The sequence below is a fragment of the Talpa occidentalis genome, unplaced genomic scaffold, assembly GCF_014898055.3.
Source record: "Talpa occidentalis isolate TD23 unplaced genomic scaffold, MPIMG_talOcc4v2.1 talOcc4.8, whole genome shotgun sequence".
NCBI classification, from domain to species: domain Eukaryota; kingdom Metazoa; phylum Chordata; class Mammalia; order Eulipotyphla; family Talpidae; genus Talpa; species Talpa occidentalis.
Window position 1 is genome coordinate 64,676,076 of NW_023605194.1, and position 17,039 is coordinate 64,693,114.

The 17,039-nt window shown below is 47.2% G+C and overlaps 2 protein-coding genes across 4 annotated transcripts; both read left to right on the forward strand.

Annotated features, from left to right (window-relative positions):
- Window positions 1-365: 365 nt before the first annotated feature.
- VPREB3 (V-set pre-B cell surrogate light chain 3) lies at window positions 366-1,444 on the forward strand. Its single transcript, XM_037497698.1, has 2 exons — window positions 366-414; window positions 1,128-1,444. Exons 1-2 carry the CDS (start codon window positions 366-368, stop codon window positions 1,442-1,444), a joined length of 366 nt encoding a protein of 121 aa, XP_037353595.1.
- A 1,379-nt stretch (window positions 1,445-2,823) lies between these two features.
- ZNF70 (zinc finger protein 70) lies at window positions 2,824-16,357 on the forward strand. 3 transcript variants are annotated; one of them, XM_054690250.1, is made up of 2 exons: window positions 2,824-2,845; window positions 6,532-16,357. In XM_054690250.1, the coding sequence occupies exon 2, from the start codon at window positions 6,605-6,607 to the stop codon at window positions 7,949-7,951; it is 1,347 nt and encodes a 448-aa protein (XP_054546225.1). In that variant the 5' UTR covers window positions 2,824-2,845; window positions 6,532-6,604; the 3' UTR covers window positions 7,952-16,357. The 3 variants fall into 3 exon arrangements, with proteins under 3 accessions (XP_054546225.1, XP_054546223.1, XP_054546224.1); XM_054690248.1 differs by having other exon boundaries at window positions 2,829-2,869; XM_054690249.1 differs by lacking the exon at window positions 2,824-2,845 and adding an exon at window positions 2,903-3,125.
- The last annotated feature ends 682 nt before the right edge of the window (window positions 16,358-17,039 follow it).

A 17,039-nucleotide genomic window follows, 5' to 3' on the forward strand; every position in this document is an offset into this window, starting at 1 on the left:
TGGAGGGTGCAAGGTGTATATATGTATATATATACATGTCAAATTATTAACCAATGTACTTAAGATGTGTGCATTTTATAGTATGTGAGTTGTACCTCAGTAAAAAAGCAGCTCCCTACTATAACTGCATGTATGGACTTCTGGGCTTCTATTCTCAGAAGGCCCAGTGTGGCCCCGACCCTAATGTTTTAGAAGATAGGGCCTGGCTATTGGGCCCCAGCCATTGCCCCCCTCCTCCACACCCACACCCTAGTTGGTAGGCTTAATTTGCATGCCCTGTTGTGGCCCAGCAGCCTCATGCTCTGTAACATTTGGAACTAGGTCCAACAGAACAACTACACATGCCTGTCTCCTGGCCTCTAGGCATGGTCTCCTGGTGTCTGACCTTCCTTTTGTCTGGGGCACTCCTAACAGGTGAGCCCTCTCTGGACTTGTATCACCTGGGGTGGGATGGAGGACAGCACTAGCTCCAGAAGGCGCCTGCAAGGGAACAAATTGATGTGGATAGTAAGAGGGTTTTGGAAGGGGGACTGAAGTGGAGGGGTAAATTGGCTACAGGTGTCTCTGCCCTGGAACTGGGACAAGTCACCTCTCTGTGTGAGCTTAGGTTTCCATGTTTGTGAAAGACCAGATAGCTATGGTCCTTCAGAACTCTGACTCTGGGGTCTCAGAGGAAATGTTTCATAAAGGGATTTGACGTGGACTACTCCCGAACCCACAGGGCCTCAGGGACAACGTAACTCTGCGAAGATCTCCGGCAACCAGTTGCCTGAGGTTAAGCTGATGGATAGTACTGCTTCCAGAATGGTTTGTCTGTGACCAGGAATTGAAAGAGCCAGTTTGACCAAAGGGATAGGGGATCCACAGAATAAAGGGTGGAGCTGGGCCGCAAGCCCTCTATCCCACCCTCTGAACTCTAGGCCCTTAAGTAAAAATGGATCCTTGGGAACCTAGCACTAATGGGGACCTAGGGATGGCCAGAACTGTGCCCTCCCTATTGCTGATCCATGTCACTGGGTGATGAACACTTTGGGAGTCAGTCTCCTTGGAGTCTGACAAAGCCTTTGCAGGGCTGCAGCTGGAGGAAAGGGACCTAGATCAGGCCTGAGATGGTATGTCTCTTTCAGTTTCCCAGCCAACCCTGGCGCAGCTGGATGCACTGCTGGTCTTTCCAGGCCAAATGGCCCAACTTTCCTGCAGGCTGATACCCCACCACACTCCCATCAGGGACCATACAGTGTCTTGGTATCAGCAGCGGCCAGGCAGTGCCCCCCGTTACCTCCTCTCCTACCGCTCAGAAGAGGACCACCATCGGTCCCCTAACATCCCTGACCGCTTCTCGGCAGCCAAAGATGAAGTCCACAACACGTGCATCCTGACCATCAACCCCGTCCAGCCTGAGGATGACGCAGATTATTATTGCTCCGTGGAATACAAATTTTAGGGTGGGGTTTGGGTTGGGTGTCTACTGTCTGCCTCTCACTTCTGCCCCTTACTTCGGACACCTCTTTCTCTGAGTCTTGATTTTCCTCCTCTGTAAAATGGGTTAATAATATTCAACAAGTAACAATAATTATCCTGATGATTATGAAATCCCTGATGAAAAGGTGACTATGGTTGATATGGGAGTGCGTGTGTGTGTGGGGGGGGGGTTTGAGGGGGGGTAGGGATTCTGGGGATTTGCAGAAGAGGAAACACCTGAGACCCTTGGGGTGGGGCCCAGCCTCCCCGCTGGCCCCAGGGGGTTCAGGTTGGTGACCTGGCCTTCCTGTGACTTGAGGAGTTGGAGGGAGAGAAAAAGGAACCAGCCCTTTGTGCTCCCAGCTCCGCATGACTGGTTGTGGTCCAACGCTTACCGCGTTACTGAACTGGGTTCCTGTAGGAGCCCAGACTGCTACCTACTCCTTGAGGTGTGTGGGTGTGACGGTGTGTCGGTGTGTGGGTGGGTGGGGGACACTCAGAGTCACCTCAGGGCAAGAATGGGTAGTATCTATTCTCTCCCATTTCCTGTGTTCTACTGTCTCCTGTGAGAAGACTGTGGGCCCCTGAGGGAGGTGCTCCCACAGGTAGGGCAGCAGGGAGTGGGGGGGCAAATCTTGCCATCAGAGATGGAGTTAGGCTTCTAAAAGTGTTCTGGAACACACCCTTTTCCCTCCCATCCATTAGAGAGCTCCATGTCTGGAGATGATCCCTTAGATGCAATGTTGGGGAGGGGTTCTCCAGGGACCAGTGAGGTTATTCTCCATACACTCAGCCAACTCCTAGGCTCTCATATGGCTCCTCGTACTCATCCCAATCTCTCTGGGGCATGGTTAGCAGGCCGAAACAGGGAAGAAGAGAGGGTGAATCCCAACAGCCTCCCTGGGGCTGTATGGGGTGACGGCTTCCCAGCTCTGGAACACCTTGCTCTTCTGAAGACACCAGGGGCCACTTGTTTGTTCCCATCAGCCGAGCAAATTGCCCACCTGCCAAGGCTCTAGGTCAGTCCGCCCCTCCTGGCGTGTTTTCTCCTCCACGCCCGCCAACGCCTGCCCAATTCTGTTTCCCCCATAGCCAAGACGCGCTTTGAGGGCAGCCTGAAGCTACTGCAAAGACTGACTCCGGTCTTTGCACCCAGCGGGTTACTCCCGGCATTGCCAACTCGGCAGCACCACAGAGACGCGGAGACCGCCGTGCGGGCTAGAGCGGTCCCGGAAGTGCCCGCGGGCGGAGGGCGGGGCTCCGGGCGCTCGGGCCGCCGCGGGCTCACGTCAGCAGCCGCCCGGAGCGAGGCCGCGTCGGCCGCGGGTTGGAGCGGCTCAGGTGTGGCCCCGCCCCGCCCGCCCGCGGCCCCGCCCCTGACCAGGTGAGCGGCCCCGCCCCGGTCCAGGTGAGTGGCTCTGTGTCAGCCGGTGTGGCCACATGCTTCTCTAGTGGCCCGGGTTACGGCAGCCTCCCATCCGTGGGAAGCACGTAGGGGCGCAGGCGTTGCAGCCTGGGCGGCGTGGGAGGGTCCGCGGCCGCTCGCGGGCCTTCAGCCACACAAACCCTGTGGAGAGTGAAGGTGTGACCGATACCCAGGCCCTGGCGACTCCCCGTCGTGAAATTACGGATGCAAAGAGCAGCCGGGGACGACCCCGACAGAGGTGGGAAGCATGGGGTCTCACTCAGACTTTTGAATTTTTGGTCCAAAATGTTTAAAACATTGGGGACATTTAAAGGACTGCTCGGTTTTAAGACAGAATGCAGGCTTCAGTGTGTAGGTGATAGAGTGGGAATGAAAAACCCCTAAGGAGGAAGCTTGAAAACACCAAGATATAAGAGGTGGTGGAGAAAGAGTTACAATCCACAGGTACCAAGAAAGAGGGATAGAAGGCATGAGAATGGAGGGAACTTTCAGAAACCGAGTAAATGAAGCAGGATGTGAGGGCAGGAGTGAGGGTGGGTTGGCCAGCAAGCTAAAGCCATGAGGTGTCCAGGTAGGCAAGGTGGGTTTCGTATAGGGGTGGGCCCCTGCTGTTACATCTTTCAGTTTTTCAGGAGAGAGCCAGAAACCTCCTGAGCTTTCAATATTACCAGTGAAGTCAAACAAAAAGGAAAATCCCAACTTTTTAATTTTATTTTATTTTATATAATTTTTACATCATTTTTCATTTTTGCACAACGTATACATTTTCATTTTGGTTATATTCCCCATACAATTGCACCCCCCCCTTATTTTGACCCTAATCTTTCCTCTCCCAGTCCCCCCCCCCCATGTCTCTAGGCTATAGTTGCTTGTTGATTTTGATTTTTACTTTGTATTAATTAGTCTTAGGAAAATCCCAACTTTTAATGAGCCAAACAAAATGTATCTAAGGCAGGATCTCTAGGCTGCTAATTTGTAACCACCGAAATGAAGGGTTTTGAGAAGGAGGTATTTGTGAGCAATGCCAGAAGGGGTGGGAGCATTAGAACTGGGAAGAGAGGGATTGGCAATACAAAGGTTGTTGGATGCTGGAGCTGCATGCTGAAGTCCCAGCTGAAACTGGAAACTTGAAGTTTGTCTTGGTGCCATAAATCATGGTATGATTTCCCTTGGCAATATTTAACATTTTAGGAACTGGCAGAGAAGGTTAGGAGTTAGCAACTGGTTGCAAGAGGATCAGATTAGAGGTGGGTTAGAGAGCGAAGCAACCTCTATGGTTAGACTGTAGAGGAAGGTATAAGCTAGCTGGAAGGGGTGAAAGCAGAGGAGGAGAACTGTGGTGCAAATGGTAGGTGATAGACTAGACGAGGTCATATGAGAGAATGGAAGGATTAGAGATTATGGGTTGCTGAAGAGTAGGAGAAGACAAGAGAAATTAAAGGATCAACAGATTTTTGAGACTACTTTCATTTTGTGTTAACTTTATCACACATGGCCTTTCTACTGTCAGAAAATACACTTTAAAAAATTCCAAATAGAAAAGAGTTCCACCATGACTGTTAATTTAGTATGGTTTTTTGAGACAGTTGCTTTAAGGTTTTGTGGGGTTTTTTTGCACATGGAAGAATTGGGGTATCGGCCAGAGGTGTTGGGGGTATGTGAGAGGACTCACCAGAGACAGTGGGGAACAGAACAGACAGATTTACTGAAATACACTGCTAAGGGGAGCAGTGGGCAAGACAGGAGAGTTAATTCCCAGTCTTGCGCCATGTGGTTTAACTCCCTAGCTGGGGATCAAACTCAGGCAGTAATGGTGGTAATGCTGAGACTCAACCCCTACACCACCAGGGAAACCCTGTTTTTTGAGTCAATTACTTTCTAAGCTTCACTACAAGAATAGTACCTTTGAATGCAGTTGTGAGGATTAAAGGAGATGTGCTTATAAGAAATCTAGAAATGATTGTTCACAGTAGATGCTTAATAAATGCAAGCTGTTATCTTTAGTGTGTTACCCTAGCAGTTTAGCTTGCACAGAAGTTGCTGAATGGGATCCTGAAGGACTAAAAGGGGGCATCTCAGTGGGATAGAGTGCTTAATGGGGTGCTCTAGCCTCCTTTGTCCCCATGAAAGTATTGCTCTTGACTGGAACAGTTCTGCTTTTGTCTGTTTTATTTATTTATATCTTCCAGCCAGTCAATTTAATTTATTTGAATAAAGAGTTCTCTGGCAAAAAAAAAAAAAAAAGTTGTGTCAATTCTAGCACAAAACAAATGACTTTTCCTCCACACAGTCATTTATTCAAGAGATAAGCATGTAGAGATTGTCATATTGTGTGGAGAGTTGGAGAGTCTGAAATGAGGCACAAGTATTTGCCTTAAATTGCTCACAGCACTGGTGGGGAGAGTCCTGTCAACTGAGGTTTGCCTTCTAGGTTAGTGAGTGTCATGACAGGCAAATGGCGAGTGCCATGGGTCAATGAGGAAGTGTACCTGAGATTGTCAGAGCTTGAGGGTTCAGAGAAATGGAGACATTTGGACTGAGTCTGGAAGTCTCAATCTGAGAAAGGGAGGGAGCATTATGGGGAGAAACAGCAGTACAAATGAAGTTAGGGGTGGATAGAAGTGAGATGCAAGAGACAGGCCAGGTGTAAAGAGGTGGGTTGCTGCAAGATCCTTAGAAGGGAAATGACATGGTAAGCCCTGTGTTTTGGGTATTTGATATTGGTATCAATGTAGAGACTTCCTCCCTCTGACATTTTTTTCTTCTTCTGGATACTAGGAAAAGCTAGTAGAGGGCAAAACTCACTCTCACAGGTTTGGAAGTCAAATGTGAGATCGAGAAAACCAAAAGTCAGCCCTCTTTTCCAGTGTGCCTCCATTTCAACAGCCTTCCTATTGCCTGTCCCCCTCTTTTATTCCGTAAATCTGCTGAGCTCAGGGTAGCTGGCCAGGAGCCTGTTGCCAGTGTGCAAGTTCAGGAGTGCTTTTGAAAGGTTGGCACCTTTCCAGTCAGCACTTTTATCAGAGAGGGAGGAAGGGTCATCCATCAAAGTAGTTGGGCATAGGTTCTCTCCAGGGAAGGCTTTCATGCTTTTGTGAGCTCCTTCTACAGAGAAGAGCAGATTCTGGATGTGGGGCCAGTTGGGAGGCCAGTACTGACATAATTCTAGGGAACTGCATTGACAGCTCATGGCAGTGAGGCAGAGATGCCTTCAGTAAAGCCAAAGGAAATGGACAGGATGGATTTGAGGGGTGAGAGGTTTAGGCTGATTTCCAGGGTGCTGGCTGAGGCACCGTACTGGAGGGGGTGTAACCAACCTCGTGTAGGAGGGAAGTACATGCTCTTTCTCAACAAAACCCCTTCTCTAACATCCTCCAGTAACTGGAGTCTTACCCTTTTTCATAATGATTCTACTTCCTCTTCTAGCCCACCTTTAGAGTCTAGACACCCCCATGTGGCACTTGACTTTGTCTTCCTTGCAAGTCGTTTCTGGTAAATCACACTTGTCTTTAACCCAGTTGGGGTTATCTCAAGGACAAGATTGGTCCTTGTGCTTACTTTGTTATGCCCACCATAGATACTGGCACAGGAAGAAGGATCTTGCTTGATTTGCTGACTTAACATTATCCTTTTTTTCTTTTCAGATTGTGAGAACAGTGTGTCCCAAAGAAGAAAATCTTTCAAGAAATTGTTTTGGGGGGCTATATTAGATTCCCAATGGAAGTTCCTCCAGCCACCAAACTTGATGAGACCTTTGTATTTGAGAATGGGTTGGAGATGCAACAAGAATTCTTCCCAGAGGAGGACCTGGGGGACCCTTTTCTTCAGGAAAGGGGTTTAGAGCAAATGGCTGTTATCTACAAAGAGATCCCTCTTGGGGAGCAAGATGAAGAACATGATGATTATGAGGGGAACTTCAGCCTGTGCTCAAGCTCTGTTCAGCATCAGAGTATCCCCTCAGTAAACAGACCCCAGGATGATGAAATATTTGGTCAAACTTTCCTCCAGAAGTCAGACCTTAGTATGTGTCAGATAATCCATGGTGGAGAAGAACCCAATAAACATGATTGTGAGCAAGTGGGCGGGGGGACCTCGAGACCTAGTGAACTTCATAGAACTATACAACCCGCAAAACCCTATGCATGTCGGGAATGTGGGAAGGCCTTTAGCCAGAGCTCCCACCTTCTCAGACACCTGGTGATTCACACTGGGGAGAAGCCCTATGAGTGCTGTGAGTGTGGGAAGGCCTTCAGCCAGAGTTCGCACCTCCTCAGACATCAGATAATTCACACTGGGGAGAAGCCCTATGAATGTCAGGAATGTGGAAAAGCCTTTCGCCAGAGCTCAGCCCTCACACAACATCAGAAAACTCACACTGGAAAGAGACCCTATGAGTGCAGAGAATGTGGGAAAGATTTTAGCCGGAGCTCAAGTCTCAGAAAACATGAGAGAATTCATACTGGAGAGAAACCTTATCAGTGTAAAGAATGTGGGAAATCCTTCAACCAGAGTTCAGGTCTGAGCCAGCATCGGAAAATCCACACCCTGAAGAAACCTCATGAATGTGACCTCTGTGGGAAAGCCTTTTGTCACAGGTCTCACCTCATTCGCCACCAGAGGATTCACACCGGGAAGAAACCTTACAAATGTGAAGAGTGTGGGAAGGCCTTCAGCCAGAGCTCCAACCTCATTGAGCATCGGAAAACCCACACTGGTGAGAAACCCTACAAATGCCACAAGTGTGGGAAAGCCTTCAGCCAGAGCTCTTCACTCATTGAGCACCAGCGTATACACACCGGGGAGAAGCCCTATGAGTGTGGTCAGTGTGGGAAGGCCTTCTGCCATAGCTCTGCCCTGATTCAGCACCAGAGAATCCATACTGGGAAGAAACCCTATGCTTGCAATGAGTGTGGCAAGGCCTTCCGGCACAGGTCGGCCCTTATTGAGCATTATAAAACTCACACTAGAGAGAAACCCTATGTGTGTAATAAATGCAGCAAGTCCTTCAGGGGAAGCTCACACCTTATTCGACATCAGAAAATTCACGCTGGGGAGAAGCTGTAGAAGGAGCTCACAAAAGCTTGAAAGTCTTCCCTGAACCTATGTCCAACTGCTTTGACGGATGACCCTTCCTCCCTCTCTGATAAAAGTGCTGAATAGAAAGGTGCCAACCTAAGCACTCCTGAGCCAGGTGCCCTGAGCTCAGCAGATTTACGGAATAAAAGAGGGGGGCAGAGCGATAGGAAGGCTGTTGAAATGGAGGCACACTGGAAAAGAGGGCTGACTTTTGGTTTTCTCGTTCTCACATTTGACTTCCAAACCTGTGAGAGTGAGTTTTGCCCTCTACTTGCTTTTCCCAGTATCCAGAAGAAGAAAAAAATGGCAGAGGGAGGAAGTTGAGTTAAATCAGTGACATATTAGATGAACTTTTTAACAGGCCACCAGTCTGGCACATTTTAGGGGACAGAAACTGCTCATAGTCCAAATAGCTAAAGAAAACTGAATCCAACGGCAGATACCTCAGCAGTAAAACAGGATCTTCTATCTGGCTTGGGCATTGGTGGGGACAACCTAAACAAGTCACAGAACAAAGGGAGAGTCTGGGAGAATTCTTGGGTTATGGGTAGGTGAGGATGGCCAACCCTTGGCCACTCTTAATCTCAATTGTGAGTTTGGGTGAGGCTGGTTTCTGACACATGGCTCTTTCACAAAGGGTTAGAGGTTTGGTCCTATAGATTGGAGAACATTTGATGCCCAGCTCTGACTCAGCCTCAGCATTGTTGCCCTTCAGGAATAGCCCCCTCAAAACCCAGGGCCCCTGAAACCACAGCAAAACCTTGTTCTGGTGGCCTTTCTACCCTCGTGTTTGTGTGTGTGTGTGTGTCTCCTGGGAAGGGAATTGTTTAGGACACAGGGTGATTCAATCATAAGGCCTAGGTTCAAGTTCTACTTCTGCCTCTTTCTACTACTGTGACCCTGAGGGAGTCCCAGGACTGTTACCCCTCCTGTGAGATGGGGATAGTGGGACCTAGCCACACACTTGTAAGAAGTTGGTGCAATGAGACCAAATGCTCTGGCAACTGGGGATTGAAGATAGAGATCTCCCTACCCTATCTGGAAGTACTTTCTCTGCAGGCCAGAGGCGTCTCCATCTGACTTCTGAAATAACGGCTTGCAGCAGACCCTCTCCTTACAGCAGGGCTCTCTGTCACTCTCTCAAGCTTGTACCCTAGGCTGCAGGTGCTTTGTTATGTGTTATCCCACACATGGATATTTCCCAGGTGTCATCCCAAGCCTCCCACAGGTGGAAACTGGGTCCTTGTTCCTGTACTTCTCTCCTTCCCACTGCCAACTGGTATTCCCCTGAGGTTTGCTTAATAAAGGGGCTCAGACAGTGATGTGTTTTCATAGCTCCCTAAGTGATTGCAGTACTGCAGCACTGAGCTGGCTCTGAGCCCTGTGCTGGACGCCTTGTACCCCAGCATCTCCTAGATGTCAGGCCTGCTCACCCTAACTGCAGAGCTTGAGTCTGTTCTGCTTCACATGGTAGCTGTTTGTCCCAGGCCTTCAAGCATTTGTGTGGCCGGAGGGATGGGGGGAGGTAGGGCAGAGGGGAGAGGTGTGAAAGGGTCTCTCTCAAACTGACTTTCCTCAGAGCTAATAGAAGAGGGAGGACACAGTCCCTGCTATTTTGAAGTTTCCGGAAGTTTATGACTGGGATCCGTGGACTCATTGAGTTAACACTGGTTATTTCAACTAATCAGCTCAGCTGGGCAGTTATGTATATTTTTCCTGAATAAAAATGGGAAGTCATAATTGTTACTTAGTAAGTGGGGCTTGTGGGCCAGACATTTTAAAATGACAGGTCTGATGGGCTGGAGAGAGAACAGTGGGAGCCCCACAGTGAGAACACTGCTCTTCCCTTCAGCTCCTGTCTTTGTTATAAGAGTATAGGGAACATTTATCCAGCACTTCAGGGTTCCAAGAACCTGCAGCACTGACAGCCAGATTGGTCAGACTGGGTGGCTCCCGGGATTATAGCAAGCAGCCCCCTAGGATCTACCTCCTCTGCACCTCCCATTCCACCTCAGTCCTGTCCTTATTTGCCTGTTTCCTACCTTTAATGTCTCCCTGTGAATACTTACGTACACCCCAGCCAAGTTGATTTATTTAAAGCATCATTTTGCACACGTCACCACTCTCCTTAAAACCAATCTTCATGGGCTTTTTATGCTCATGAAACCTCATTTCAGCCAGTCTGGTACCCTCCACCACCCCCCCAAACAAGCCACAAGGGGTTCATGCCACCCTAGATGCCCAGATGCTTTTTCCACTGCCAGATTCTCAGCTCATTTTATGTTCTCACATTTTGGAATATGCACTTTCTGCTTTCTCAACCCCTACCTCCAACCTGCTTCTTCCTTTTCACGATTTATGTTCTGAGGATCAAGAGCCCCTTTCTGAAGGGTTGACATTCTCACATAACCGTGGTTAGACCAGATAGTTTTCTTTTTTCAAAGTGTGAGCAGAACCTGGTTCCTTCTGTTCAGATTCTTTCTGTATTATGTATTTTAAAATCCTTTTCTTTAGATTTTCAAAGAGTGTAATGTTATAAAGAGATCTTCCTGGTAATATTTTAATCATCTTTGATTTAGTTGTTTGTTTTTGTTTTGTCTTATGATTTTGTTCTTCTGGCAGATTTTGAGTGTTGTAAGACTCTTGATTTTGTTTCCTAATCAAATTGTTTTGTCAAATTTATGTATTCTCCTTTTTCTTTTTTTGGCTTACATTTCTAAGATTAATTATTTGAGGTAGCTCATCATTTTTAATATCTTGTAAATGTAGGTACTTTGGTCTATGATTTTTTTCTTATAGCTTCTTAAAGTTTGACGTAAATCTGACATGTGGTGGTATTTTTTTGGTTGTTGTTGTTATTGTATTGGAAATTCCCTCTGGGCTCAAATGTCATTTTTTAAAAGTATTTCCAAGTGACAATTGCTTAAAGCATTGCTATTATTGTACTGTGGTGTGAACATTTCTACGTGTCCATAGAATTTCTTTGGGCCTGAATATATTATCAGTTTTTCTAAAGCACTTGTTACTCTTAAGAAATGTATTTTTACTCTGTCAATTCTATTTGTTAACTCAATTGTTAAAATTATTTTATTCAAATCTATATCTTCTCTAACTTATTTACTTCAGAGTTGTTCACTGGGCCCATTGTCTGCCTCGGAGTCTGTGAGCATGCAAGGGTGGTAAAGATTGTGGATTCCTAGGGGCTGAACCAAGTTGTGTGGATATGTGCATGAATGAATTGTTCTGGATGGAGTGAGGATAGAATCTGTGGCATTCACATTTTGGAAGTGTTCTGTGTTGTTAAGATCACTCTATTCCTGATCTGAACTTAGTCTTATTTTGTGTGTTTTACTTTCTGTATTTCTCTTTCATTTAAATTTCAGTTTCTCTTTTGTGTATGTTATTGCTATATTAATTTTGCTTTTCTCTCAAATCATTTCTGAGAAATAAGGTATAATTTATCAATAAGTAGTACCTTGCTATTTGGGGCATTTATAATTAATGACATACTGAAAAACTGTGCCTTATCCTGCCCTCTTTGCCTCTTTGAATGCTTCTAGGTTCCATTTCTCTCTTCCAAATATCATTATTGAAGTCCCCCCTTTTTGAGTGAATTTGCATGAGAGTTAGTATAACAGTTTATTTTTTAAATTTGTGTATTTTACTATACAACTTATAAACAGCACATTATTAGATTTTGTTCTCTGATGTTCTTGTAATTCTTTTTCTTTTTATGTAAGAAGTTCTACCATTATCATTGTTTAAAGTAAGGCATAATTTATTTTTACCTTAATATTTTAATATGTATTAACTCATTTAACCCAACAGGTCCTGCTCACTCCCGCCCCCATCTCTATGAATCGTTAACCACCTGTGGAGTGTCATTTCTGGGTAGCCCAGAGGTCCACCATGGGATATATCTTTCCTTGCTGTCTCCATCAGTGCCAGGCTCTGTCCTGAGCCCACTTTTTAAACCAGAGTCTCTGACTTGTAATGTGGATGAATGATGCCAGCTCACAGCCCTGTGGGACTCAGAGGAGTAAGAAATGCAAACCTGCGTGACGAACTGATTATTACACTACTTTGAAATGTTTCCTTAATTTTTTGTTCTAATTACTCCCAAAGTTTTTTCCACCATAACTTAGAACATTACATTGTTATTTACTTTACAGATATGTCCCACCCTCCCTGAGTGAACTCACGTAGTCATTTGAAGAGAGATGGGGACCCTGTTCTTGTACCCTCTATCCCCATCTTCTGTCCCAGAGAGGTCCCCTCTCCCACTACCCTCTACCTGCCTCCTGCGGTGGGAGGGGGGAAGCCCTGTCACAGCTATAAATGCTCAAGAGGATGGTCAGTTTCTGGCTGCTGCTGTTGCAGGTGGGGAATGGGCTGACCTATCAGAGTTGCAGTGATTTGGGTCTGCCAGCAGCCATGGGGACAAACAATGTGAGATGTGCTGGGGCCCCAGCCAGTTCCCAGGACTTCCCAGCCAGCAAGTGGGTTTAGTCACCACAGGCCAAGGTGAAAGGGAAATCCTCTCAATTCGCTTAGAGCCACTACGTTATGGGGGGATGAGTGGATATTTGCCAGCATCACATACAAAATAGATATATTTGCCACAGTGCCTATGCATTAATTTACTAAGTGGGGAGAGAACCCCATTTTCAGTATATGATAACCCAGGGAACCGAGGCAGAGGTTGCTTGTGGCATGTGGAATTGGGACATCTTGAGATGGACCATCCTTCCTGCACCACAGGCCAAACACTTGCCTTGTCAGACTGCTGGTGGGAATGTGCTGCCTCATTCCCTGCTGCCTTTGGTCTATCATCAAACTCATGCCACAGTGGCTAGCAATAGCTTGGTAGCGCTGAGATAATTACCTGTGCTACCAGGGAGGCCTGGTACCCTCCAGTGTTTGCTGCTTCATTCCCTGGCTGCCTTTGGTCTGTCACTGCAGTCACAGGACCCTCCACGCTGCCTTCTCTTTGCTGGGTTACCATGCTCAGAGATCTATGAGCCTGCACAAATGGAAGGCTTCTAAGATCGCCCCATATTGGGAAGGGTCAGCTTTGTTTTTTATGATCATTTTTAAACATTTATTTTTATTTATGCATACACGAACTGGGGTGTAGGCCAGAGGTGCAGGGAGTGAGAGGATTCACCAGAGATAGAGTGGGGAGCAGAACAGGCAGATCTACTGAAATCCACTGCTGAGAGGAGCAGCGGGCGAGGCAGGAGAGGTCTGCTGCGCCATGTGGGTCAGCTCCCTGGCTGGGGATCAAACTCATGCCACAGTGGCTGGCAATAGCTTCGTAGCACTGAGACTTATAACACCTGTGCTACCAGGGAGGCCTGAGAAGGGTCAGCATTAAATCCCTTCTCTTTGCCAATCCAACAGCTAGGCTAGCTGTTCCTCCCAAGAGAGAGCTGGGAGCAACTCTCTCCCCTTTGGCCCTCACTTAGGTCTTCCAGCTCCTGGCGCTCTGGAAGTGGGGGAGGGAGTCACAAACAGCCAAGTTGTAATGCATTCCTTACTCAATCCTCATGTCTCCTCATCTCTTGGAAAAGGCAATGGCACCTCCTAGAGAAGACAGGTCTTCTCTCAGGACCACAGTCACCCTCAAAATTGAAGAGCTCATCTAGGCACATAGTGAGGGGTGGCAAGAGAGTCCTGAAAGCTGGTGCTGCTTTATCTAGGTCTTAGAATAACCCCTAATGCCTCTTTCTCCTCTTCTCAGCCTATGCCAGAGTTCCTCAGGCCTCTCTCTGCTCATCTTCATTTCTACCCACTGAGCCAGGGACTCTGCAGGTTTCCTTGGCCTCCATGTACCCTGCTGGGCTGCAGAGTGGGCCCTCCACCAACATTTGGTGTGTGAATAAGCGACTTTCTCTTGCCCATCCCTCATACCAATGATGTTTCTCTTTCCTCCTGACTCCTCTTCTTCAGTCTCACTGATCTCAAGCCCGGAGTCACACGCCACCTTCTCTACCTTCTCATTTGCTGATTCCACCAAGTCTTTAACATTGGTTGATGCCACCTCCTCTTGTCTGACCACTCTTGCCTGCTGCTGTCCCACTGCACAGCCTCCCCCTCCCTGGCTTCTGCCTTTGCCTTTCTCCCCTAAGAGTGATCTTTCTACTCTGCAGCCTGAGATCACTGATTCCTCAAACACCTCCATTGGTTTCCAGAAAAACCTAAGTGTTAAGGGTGGATCTCTGGCACCTTCTAGTCTGATATCACCGCCACTTTCCCTACCAAGGCCTCCATGTTTCCCTCACCCTGAGCTCCTGTGTTCCCAAACATGCCTTCTTCCAATGAAAAGGACATCACTCTGGGATGCCCCTCTTCATCCATATCGCATGGGTCGAAGAAGGGAAGGTCTCTTCCAGAGTCAGCTATTCTGAGGCCGGGCCTCCCTGCTAAGTCCCTCTTGAGGCCTGAACTATATTCTGGGTGTTAGATGCAGTTGAACAAGGGAAGAAGGTCAAGTTTAGGATCAGGACAGTATTTTGGTTAGTAGAAAATGAAAAGAAAGGGGGACCAAGGTAAGATGGCTGTCTCACATGTCACTGTTAGGCTTTCACATGCAACATCTGGCACGTTTCCATATCTCCTGAAAACCATGATTTCACTAGCTCCCATAACCAACTTCTGACCTGACGCCCCAGGCCTCAGGCAGATCCTCACAATGGTGATCTTCATCTTACCCTATTTAATGGAACCAAGAATTTGGATGTAAGTCCAGTTCACAGAAGTGTGAAGTGGACAGACCTTAGAGTCAATTTCAAGATTCACAGCCTGAGATCTGGTCATTTCATGTTCTCAGGCTTCAGTGGTGAAATCACTGGCAGGAGCCTCTTTCCCCACAGTATGTGGAGAAGGGATTGAAAGATCCAACTACTTAATGGGGACAAAGGAGGACACCTGCCAGTGCAGTCCTGAGATACAGGGGAGGAGGCCACCAGGGGACTCTCTGAGCTCAGCCAGGGCAGAGACGGGGGACTAGCACCCCAGGCCTCTTCCTGGTTCTTACCTGCCCTCAGGAGGCCTACTAGTTGCCTCCCTGGCCTCTCCCCAGGGTTAGAGACCCTGCGTTTCCTCCCTTTTGCCTTAGCCATTTTCAGGCCTAAAGCCAGATCTGCTGGGGGCATCCAGTTCCAGCTATGTGGCCCCAGGAAGCAACATTGGGGCCTCCTCCTCCTCAATGCATGAGTGTTTCCAGATTTTATATGTATTTCTCTGTAATCATGGAAAAAGTGGCTCATGAATGAGAAAGGTTAAGAAGCTTGGATAAGGCAGTTAACAAACAACTTAATGGCCATCCATGTAGCAGAATGTTTTATTTACATATATAATTTATATACTTTCTTACATCATTGTTCATTTTTGTACAATGTTTGCTTTCTCTTCTCAGGTGTAGTCACCATGGAAGTCCCACCTGTGCACCATCACCATAGTCCCTGGTGCTTTTCCCTCCCCTGTTTTGATTTCTCTCCCTCCCCCTCCCTTGCAGAATGTCTCTGATTTATAGTTGCTTGTTAATTTGTTTTTTTAATTTTTTGTTATTATTTTCCTCCTGATCCCTTATTTTTTCCCCTATAGTCCTTCTGTAAGTGAAACCATTTGATATTTTTCTTTTTCTTTCTGACTTGTTTCACTGAGCATAATCCCTTCCAGCTCCATCCATGTTGCTGTGAATGGCATTAGTTTATCTTTTTTGACTGCTGAATAGTATTCCATTGTGTATATGTACCACTTCTTCTTGATCCAGTCACCTATTTTTGGGCATTTGGGTTGTTTCCATAGCTTACCAGTAAATAGTGCTGCAATAGTCATAAGGGTGTAGGTATTCTTTGGAATTAATGTTTTCGTGTCCTTTGGGTAGAGGAGAGGAATAGCTGGGTCATATGGTAGCTCCATTTTTAGTAGTTTGAGGAACCTCTACACCACTTTCCATAGTGTTTGCAATCCCACCAGCAGTGTAGGAGAGTTCCTTTTCCTCCACATAGCAGGATGTGTTCTAATGCGGAGTATATTCTTTTCATGCACACGTGGAACATGCACACATCTGTGATGACAGTTTGTGTTAACTCCATTTACCTCCTTCAGCCAGGAGAGCTTGTGGCCCAGACCCTCGGGAATGAAGATTTGGGTGACCCCCACCAGGCAAATAATATCGAGGCACTTGCCGAGAGAAAAGGGAATACGGACTAGGCCACAGAAACCATAAACAGCTGCTACATGAGCAGTCACGGGATATTTCTTATTTTGATATTAATATATCTGCATTTATAAGAGCCATTTCTCTCCCCACCACCATTTCCCTACAATCAAATACAAGATGTGTTAATAGTGGTTAACATATTTTGGTATCAAAGTTAAAGGATATCAAAGGGTGTGTGTGTGTGTGTGTGTGTGTGTTGACAAAGATTCTTAGCTTGACCAAATCTAGTCGGGCTCCTGGATGGTCTCCTAGGCTCATGCGTGGACTATTTTGTAAAATCTAGTTTACCAAGGACCTTGCTAAGTCAGGTGCCTCCCACCTCAGCATCTGACCAGGCTGTCGTCCTTCACCACTCAGGGGTCTGAGCGCACTGATCTGCCTTTAGAGAGGAATCCTGTCAGGTTGGTTTTACCTGAACCCCCTTACCTCTGATGTTACTCTTAGCACTCTTGCTGCCTCATGCAACAGTTTCTGAATAAAACGTTTTAACCATTTTAACTGCTGCCCGGCTCTGGTTTTTCTTCAACTCTGTGCGTGTGTGTTTGTGTGTGTGTGAATCAGCTAAGAGAGGTGTGAACATCGCCACCAAGAGTCACACTCACATATGCTCACGCCCCGCCCCCCCAACACACACACAAGTACTCCCTGCACTCCTCCTACCCCTGCTGGAGCTTCATACTCTGCTTCACTCTCATTCAGTGGGTCTCTGGAGCCAGGACAGCAAGGGCCCTTACTGCAGATGGAAGAAACCTCGAACCAAGGAAGGAGCAGGAGCCAGGCAAGCCATGACCCACAGCCTACTGAGGTGTGGGTTTCCTGGGCTCCAGGACCCTCCTTCCCCAACTC

Bases quoted from the DNA above. Each gene is read 5' to 3' on its own strand.
- VPREB3 (XM_037497698.1), top strand. From the start codon at position 366: ATGGTCTCCTGGTGTCTGACCTTCCTTTTGTCTGGGGCACTCCTAACA. The intron at 415-1,127 runs GTGAGCCCTCTC...TGTCTCTTTCAG, and splicing joins GTCTGGGGCACTCCTAACAG to TTTCCCAGCCAACCCTGGCG.
- ZNF70 (XM_054690250.1), top strand. From the start codon at position 6,605: ATGGAAGTTCCTCCAGCCACCAAACTTGATGAGACCTTTGTATTTGAG.